Source organism: Cucurbita moschata, unplaced genomic scaffold (genome assembly GCF_002738365.1).
Source record: "Cucurbita moschata cultivar Rifu unplaced genomic scaffold, Cmos_1.0 Cmo_Scf00006, whole genome shotgun sequence".
Classification (NCBI taxonomy): Eukaryota; Viridiplantae; Streptophyta; class Magnoliopsida; order Cucurbitales; family Cucurbitaceae; genus Cucurbita; species Cucurbita moschata.
The window spans coordinates 4,848,044-4,857,507 of record NW_019268522.1 but is presented as its reverse complement, the minus strand read 5'-3'; the positions used below and the strand labels follow the sequence as shown (position 1 = coordinate 4,857,507).

At 34.8% G+C, this 9,464-nt stretch overlaps 1 protein-coding gene across 1 annotated transcript; it reads right to left on the bottom strand.

The window, feature by feature from the left end:
- Positions 1-4,669: 4,669 nt before the first annotated feature.
- On the bottom strand, positions 4,670-5,614 carry LOC111444464. The gene has a single exon (XM_023082562.1). It carries the CDS (start codon positions 5,612-5,614, stop codon positions 4,670-4,672), a length of 945 nt encoding a protein of 314 aa, XP_022938330.1.
- Between the last annotated feature and the right edge of the window lie 3,850 nt (positions 5,615-9,464).

Genomic DNA, 9,464 nt, shown 5'->3' with positions numbered 1-9,464 from the left:
AATTAATTAATGTTTTATTTAAAAAATGCAACATGAATGGGGCCCACGTATATTCTCTTATAAGGCACCCAACTTTCATTTAGACCCTTTCTCATGACCCTTCCTCCACTAAACACATCATGGATCACACATTCTTAATGTACAATTTTTTCTTCTCCACCAACAACGAAATAATTAGACAAAAGTAAACTCCTTTCCAAACCACAATCCAAATAATGATTTAAATCAATTTTCATCAACGCCTCTATGTCCATGTTTTAAATTAGAGTTTAGAATCTTGATTCGACCGGTAACCCTCCATGCTTTAGAAAGAAAAGAAAAGGAAAATAAAATAAAGTACCTTAATATGATGATGTTTTTCATGTTAAGCATCTTATATGATTATGAGTGCCATATTGCATCATGTCGTTAGATCGACATAGGAGCATGAAAATGATATTAATATAGATATCCACGAGTATGTGTTACCTAGAGTAACAAAGGGTTGTGTCAAAAGAGATATTATGATGGATTTAGAGGGACCTCATGCATATTGTATGTTCATAAGCATAGGGGATATTTCTCTTAGAGATGATGAGTGCGAACGCGTACAGTATGATGATGAGTGCGAGTGTGCATAGTATGATGATGAGTGTGAATGCACACAGTATGATGATGAGGGAGTTCATGAGGCGCATAACAGTATGGGGTTTCGCTGACCTCTGGATGTTGCTACAGATTAGTTTGACCAGAGGATCGAGGGGGTGTGCAAGCGCCTTGGGAATTCACATTCGCACGTGTAAGTCGTATGTAGGGAAGTACTACACATCCAATTGTTCAAGATTGGAGGTCACCCCTGTAATGTTAGAGATAGCCCCTAAATCATGATCGTATGTGTTTGCATTTGTATGGCCCCTTATACTAGGGCAACTTACGGAGTATTCTTCGAAATACTCAGGTCATGTGCCACATCATTTTTCAGGTAAAGGCAAGATGCACTTGTACAATCGACGGTGACATCGCGAGTAGAGACTATGACACGTACATATGGTAAACTCATATTTAAATTCCTAGTCTTAGGTTAGAATAAGTTGTTTCGCATTTCATTATTTTAAATTATTTTGTATTTGTCTTATTTTCTCCAAATTTCATTATTTCGTATTTAGACACGTAAGACCATGACTATGTTTTTCAAAGGAAAAGATGTTTTAAATGTCTTCGACATTTATATTATAGATGATGTTTTCTTTTAAGAGTTATATTTCCACATTAGAGATAATGAGCATGAGACATTAGTAGCGACTCTGAGTATGTAGAGATTTAGGGTCGTTACACAATACTTGATGGCCACATATTTTTCTGCAACATAGTCACGTTATGTACTCCTCGTGTCTAAGACGACTATTCCACATACTAACACATGTCTTTTCAACATACTTCGTCCTCACTCGTATAATTTTTAAGGTCACCCAACATAGAATTGTTCCTAACAAACTTTGAAATTCTTATAATTGAGCCACAACAAAAAAACACTTTGTTGGTATGGGTACTAATATTTTATTTTTAATTTTTACTTAATCATCTTATTCTTAAGATTGCTCTCATTGAGACGTAATCTTAGTTCATTCGTATACCTTCTTTGGTTATCAGGTACTAACAATCTCACATTAATTAACCGTTCTCCTCCCATTTCAAAGAAATAACATTATTTTATGGTCGACAAAGCATTCAAGAAAAACAAAAGGTTGTGAATTTGAAAATGGGAGATGGAATCAAATTAAAAAAGTGAATGCTTTCCCTAAACCCTAAACATAGCCTTTTAAATTCATACCTAACATGAAAGACAACAAACAAAAAGAGCCAAAGATGTGATGGCCCCTCCACTTCCCCTTCCACACTTCCTCTTCCCTTTTGGATTACCTCATCTCAGTGTCCTTCCCATGTTGGTGTTTGTGTTGGAATGGCCTTTGCCCAAACCCCCATGGGTTTTTGCGACTTTTAAATGGGGTCTACTTCTTTTCATTATTTTGTTTTAGGAGCTATGCATCTTCACACATTTCATGTGTTTATTTTTATGTGTAAAAACTTAAATTATACAATGGTATGCCCTACTTTAACAGGATTCCATGCATTATCTTTCCTTCACAACCAACTACTTTTTAGGGGATCGAACGGGTACTTTAACTGCCCAAATCCACGGCTATTGTCCTCTTTAGAGCTTCTCCCTGAAATGGGTCTGCTAGGGAGAGGTTTCCACACCCTGGTAAACAATATTTTGTTCCATTCTCCAACCGATGTGGGATCTCACAATCCACTCCCCTTAGAGGCCTAGCGTTCTTACTAGTACTCATTCTCTTCTTCAATCGATGTGGGACCCTCCAGTCCACCCCTTTTGGATACAACATCCTTGCTGGTACCCCGCCTCGTGTCAACCCCTCTTCGAGGCTAGCCTCCTCGTTGGCACATTGTCCGGCTTTTCTTAAGGCTCTTAAAATGCGTCTACTAGGGAGAGGTTTCCACACCCTTACAAAGAATGCTTTGTTTCCCTCTCCAACCAATGTGAGATCTCACAATTCACCCCTCCCCCCTTTGGGGGCCCAGTGTCCTCGTTGGTACTCGTATGACGCTTGGCCTTGTTCCCTCCTTTAATCGACGTGGGAACCCCCAATCCCCCACCCCCCTTTGGGCACAACGTCTTTGCTAGCACACCGCCTCGTGTCCACCTCTCTTCGGGGCTCAGCTTCCTCGCTGACACATCACTTGATGTCTGGCTCTGATACCATTTGTAACAGCCTAAGCCCACCGTTAGCATATATTATCCTCTTTGGGCTTTCATTTCGGATTTCCCCTCAAAATTTTTATAATGGGTATGCTAAGGAGAGGTTTCCTCACCCTTATAAAAAATACTTTGTTCCCCTCTCTAATCCATGTCCGATCTCACATGTACAAACATCAAAATTCATAAATAAAATTTGTAATATTATGAAAAACGTTATATTTTTTTGGCGGAGATTTAGAACATGTAGTAGGTAAAACAAATGCATAATGTATATTAAGAAGTTAACATTTTACAAAACTTTTACTTAGAGGATTATGTGTCTTTTTTTGGATAATACAAATTAATGACTATTTTAAGAATAATTTTAACAATACTATTAATTTGCTACCATATTCAAAAATTAATAAGTCAACTCTATTAGGGACAATGATAATGATGTTATTTCTTTATTTAAGAAACCGATAATTAATTGACCTCATTTGTTTATACATTTTGGATTAGAATTAAGTCGAATAATTTGAATAAATCAAAATTTAATCGTCTAAGTTGAATTTCAATTTTGTTTGCTGGTCAATTTTGTTGATTCAAGTTCGGTTTTTAAAGAATAGAAGTTACGTTACGTTACTTATTTATACCCATAACGCCCGTAAAAAACCAAAGGTCCCGAGTTGCCTCAAACTTTTCAAAAAAAAAAAAAAGTGTTATTTTGTAGACCCATTTTCATTATATTCTCCACTTCTATTTAGGGTTTAAATGGTAAAAGCAAGCAAAAGATTGATTCATTTCTCTCAAAAACCTCAATTTTTCTTTTTCAGAAAAATCATCATTTTTTAAAAAAATAAATCCCTTTTTTTCCATTAAAGAATTCAAAAAGAAATAAATAAATAAAAAGGCTTAGGCTTCTTTCTTTATTATTCTGTTTTTTTAAAAGCTTTTTGAATGATTTTGAAGCTTTATACCATCATCTTCAACTGCCCTCATAAGGACAATACTTTCTTATTCATTAGGTACCCAAAATTGTCTATTTTCTTTTTAACTAATACAAAAATGCAATAATAATTACCTTTTTTTTACAAAAATTTAAATTATTTGTACCAAATTCATAATTGAGACAGCAGGTGTGAATCTGAACGTTCTACATATTGCACTATGCACATCTGTGATATCCCACATTAGTTGGGGAGGAGAACAAAACACCCTCTATAAGGTATGAAAACATTTCCCTATCAGACGAGTTTTTAAAACCTTGAGGGAAGCCTGAAAGAGAAAGCCCATAGAGGACAATATCTGTTATCGGTGAATTTGGGATGTTATAGTTGGTATCAGAGCTAGACACCGTGTGATGTGCTAGCAAGGAGGCCCTTTTTCGAATGGGGTAGACACGAGGCAGTGTGTCAGTAAGAACACTGGGCCCTGAAGGGGAGTGGATTGTGATATCCCACGATGTGCCAGCGAGGAGGCACTTCCCCGAAGGAGGTAGACATGAGGCGGTGTGCCAATAAGGATGCTGGGCCCTGTAGGGAAGTGGATTGCGATGTCCCACGATGTATTAGCGAGGAGGCTCTTCCTCGAAGGAGATAGACACGAGGCAGTGTGCCAGTAAGGACGCTGAGCCTGAAGTGGAGTGAATTGTGATACCCACATTGGTTAGGGAGGAGAACAAAACACCAGGTGTGGAAATCTTTACCTAGCAGACTCATTTTAAAAACCTAAAAGGAAAAGCCCAAAGAGGACAAACTGTTGCTAGCGGTGAGCTTGGCCAATATCGTTCCATTGATCAAAGTATTTATACACCGATGAAGTACAAATTATCATCTCGAAGATATCACGGGTCAAACAAAAAAAACTAGAGTGAGAAATCTAGAGAGATAAACTCATCTCTCATCAAAAAAAAAATTTGATAGTGAACAATCATGAAGTCTTACTTGCATAGATCAATAATGAAAAATCCAAATTCTTTTGAATCTCATCATGAGAATTGATGATCTTCTTCTCCTCTTCCAACCACAGCCTACTACTTTCCAAACCACTCCTGGTTCGAAACATGAACACTCCCAATCCATTCATGGCCGACCCAAACAACCAATCATGAACATCCCACAACATATCCACCAACAACCCATCAACAAAAATGCTCTGATTTCCCCTGAAATTCCACTGCAATCTCTTCACTCTTATCGCCGCCTTCTTGTCGATCCAAACCCACAATCCCGGATGTTGTTTTTTCCCCCCTTCTTCTTCTCCAATGCACCGAATCAAGATCTCATGCGCCACCCCATTTTCGCTGAACTTAGCCTTCGTCAAAAACAGAGTATTTCCGGCGCAATGCTCTGTTCTTGAGATCAACGACCATTTTCGAGCTTCTGGGTCGGCGGCCATGGCGGATTTGAGGTTAAAAGGCCTGGAAGAAATGGGGATTTCGCCTAAAACAAGGCCGATTTCTGAATCCAAAGTGATTACAACGTAGAATCCCGAAACGGGTTCTGGTCCACCGCCGTCGTAAATGGCGGCGGAGAGATCATAAAAGATTTCTATTTTGGAGGATTGGAAGTCGTAGGATTTTGAGCCTTTGTTCTTCTTGAAGAACCGGGCGGTGGTGTCGAGCTTGAAGGCTATGGTGGGTAGTTGGGGTTGGGTGAAATTGATGGAAAGGCTCTGGGTTGAGTGAAGTTTGGTCCACGACACTGAAATCATCAGCTGATTCTGGGCGGCGTAGAGGCTGGTGACGGCTGTTAGCACCGAGGGGGAGGTAGAGGGCGGAGAGACAACGGCGGCGGCGGCATTGGATTTGGTGGAGCAGGAGGGATTGGAGATGTTAACGGCGTTTTCAGAGAAACAGGACACAAAGTCTCTCATTTTAGAGAGAGAAAGAGAGATCTAAGAATGAGGAAGAGAGAGAGAGTTTATGAGATGAGGATGGGGACTTTTAATTCCCATTGAAATTATTATTATTATTATAATTAATAAATCATAATAATAATAAAAGAAAAGCATGGAAATATTTTTTTTTAAAAAAAAGATTAATTTAGAAGAGGAAAAGCTGCCATCTGTTTCTTAATGGTCAATCATTGTTAAATTAATGGCTAAAATTTCAGTAATTAACACAATATTAGAGAGATTTGACTTTGGATGAGTGAGAGCCAACCAAAAATCACCACGTGTTATGAAAAATCATATAAATCATTTAAAAAGTTTCTATTAAATTTCTTAATAAACTCATTTACAAATATAAATATGATATATTTCTATTATTATTTTAATATTACAGCTTAATTTTCAAATACTTCAAAAAAAAAAAAAAAAAAAAAAACCTTTAATATACTTATTTCAATAGATGGATACAAGACATATATACAGTGGAGTAGAGGGGAAATGGAGACAGAGAATATAATCTTCATCTCTAGGCTCGTTTAGTTAATAAAAAAATTCTCTACACGATAAATGGAAGAGTGTTGTGAGGATTACCAACTCTAGCAAACAACCATGAACGACTAAAAGCTAAGACCCATTTTCTTTTTCTTTTTTCTTTTTCAGCTAAATGGTAATTATCATTATTTGCATCCCGTATGACATGGTTACGATACCTATTCCTCATTTCTTAAGAGTGAAGATCATCTCCAAGTTATTCTATGATATTTTGTCCTCACTGACATGCATCTTATGAAAATTTTCAAAAGGTCATCTGACATAAAAGTACTCCAAGTAAAACACGCTTAATTATAGAGTATCTATAGTTGACCAACTGAAAAGGAAATACACTCATTTTCTTTAAGTCTTTCTTAATCATCTTACTCTAAAAATTACTCTCATTTGGACGTGGAATAAAAACATAATTTCGTTATTACTACCGTCATAAATAGTTTTTACTTTAATCGTTATTAAGGAAGATTTTAGTAAAAGATTTCAACTTTCTTATAATTTAGTTCTTTTTATTTGGTCAACTAAAAAGTCAACAAATCATTCCTTTTAAACAACTATTTAGTCTTTTAAATAATTTTTTTTCAATTATAATTTAACCTTATCAATTTTCATTTTATTCTAATTAATTATCCACAAACAATAGGAATATTAGAATTCATCCAAAATAGAATTATCAAACTTGTTAATTTATTGACAAATAAATCATTTTTTGAAAATTAAACCATTAACACATAGGGATTGTAAATGAAATATATAATAATATATATATATATATATAAGAAAAGTATTTACTTAAATGCTAGGCTAAAATTTTGTGGTTTTAATAATAATTTTTACACAGATAAATATTATATATAGAAGGTAATAAATTTATTTTTTTTTCTTTTTATCCTAATTAGAATTATTAGAGGGAGAAAACGGTGAAAAGTGGAGTAACTGCTCAAGTCCCTTTTTTTTACCTTTTTACCTTTTTCTTTTTCTTTTTCTTTTTCTTTTTTCTGTTAATATCCAAACTTAAATTTAAATATTAATAAAGGTGGATACACCTTCAAGGGCATTTTAATTCCAAGTGTGAGATAAAGTAATATATATATATATATATATCATAAGGTAAAAGTAATTTTTTTAACCCTATTATGGTATGGAAGTAAAAACACAATTTCATACTCATAAATTGTCAACAATTTAAATTCTAAAGTCTAATGTGTAATGTCCGTTACTTAATAACGACTAAAAATTATGTTTAAAATAGGTATAAATTAAATCCAATAATTTATATCATAAAAAAACAATGATTAAATTCGTTTCCATTCACAAAACGTTAGATAATAAATAAATAAATAAATAATTGCGAGTAATGACATTTCTAGCAACAAAGCCAGTATCCAAAGATCGATTCTACAACCATTTCCATTAAGTTTGATGTCCTTTCAACTTTCAAAATGTGCTTAAATTTTTTTAATAAATTAAAAACACATTTAAACTGTTTTAAAAAAAATTTTAAAATATTATTACAGTTTATAAAAAAATTTAAAAATATTATTACCATTAATTTTGAATGGTAATACCAAAGTTCTAAAGAGGATTAATTTTTCAATGCAGAAGAGAAAAACATTTACTCAAATAGGAACAACTAAAAAGAATATAAAAGAAAATAGTAAAAAATGTAGAAAAAAAAAGTATGATTGATTCTCGAGTGAACAACTTGTTTATAATCTATGTAACCATTGAGAAATTAAGAAAAAAAAATCGAGGTCATCGATGAGGTAGCAAAAATTTCGGCAACTATCGGAATCTTCGGATCCCACACGACCACGACGTATGTGCATCGCCAAGACACCTCCCAGCATTTAGCGACACTGCCCATGACGGAAGGCGCCGAGAAAAGAAAAGAGAAACACACAAAGAAAGGAAAGGAAAATCGAGAGAGAGAAAAGAGAGATTTAAATCCAGCGACCTCGAAACCATCAGCCTGGCCCCTATACCGAGCAAACCACACCATGAAAGTGACCACCGGCCTAAATACATCTACCTAGAGTGAACTCACGTCATGTCGTCGTTGCCATCACCATCGAAGAAGGAACCCATATCTTTGCTTTTCAATCAATCTCTAATTGTAATCTTCCTCCCCAATTAAACATTGTGGTGTCGATAGGGACCGAAATTCTGTTATGGTCCAATTCTGACCTGTAATAGGTACCGGAGCCTTGCAATATTTGACTGATCATAATTCTGTATAATCCATTTACTATAGAAGTTCCCCGAGGATTCATTAGAGGAAGGTTTCCCATAAAAATTATTCCTTCTCTATATTTTTAATAATTAAAAAAAGAGAATTATTTTCATTTCCTCATTATTGTTTGTAATGTAGTATTATTTGTATTTGTATTGTTTATAACTGTCCACTTTATTTGGTTCATCATTAATGTCTCATCTTTGTAGATGAATTACATATGTAAATTTGCCTATTTCCCGTACAAAACAAGAAATTTGTAATACTTCTTCTCTTTAGGCTTCCTACCCCAATTCTAGTAAATTTTTTGAGTCAAAATCATGACATGAAACAGTTAAAACTCCACCCTACCCCAATGCAAATAGAATGCACTAGTAAATCACATGGATTTACGAACGACTTACTATATTTGATTTGTGGCCAGAGTTTGAGAGTTTGGTAACTTTCATGGTAAACATTGTCAAATAGGCTTTTCTCATGGTATGCCTTATCTAGTACAACATAAAACTAAAGTTCCTATAACCAGAGGGGAAAGACACCACAACCTTTTTTTTTTTTTTACTTTTTTTTTAACGCCTTTGTAACATCAAGAAGAGGTTGAACAAAATTATCTTCTAAAAATTAGTATTATACCAGTATGGTCATAAAACTTGGGATACTTACCAATCAAACTTAAAATGATTATAAAACTTGGATACTTACACATCAAACTTAAAATAACAGTCTTGAAACCTTAAGTATGGTAATACCTTTTAACCCGGTGGAGATTGCTAGGAAAAATTCATCGATAATTTTCTACAACAATTTGTTTATGTTGAGATTCCTGGAGTGCATTCATGTACCATGAAGAGGATTACCACAAAACTTTTAGTCGATTTAGAGACAATGCCCCACTCTAATCCTCGTGTATCTCCCACCCAAGTCCATCTTAAATCTGGAGGTATCTTGACAATCTCATACGGTAGTCCTTCCCCATATACCTCTCAAACTTTTACCATGATTGTAATGCCTTATCCAAACTGTGGCTCAATATATTTAAATCACCTCATAACT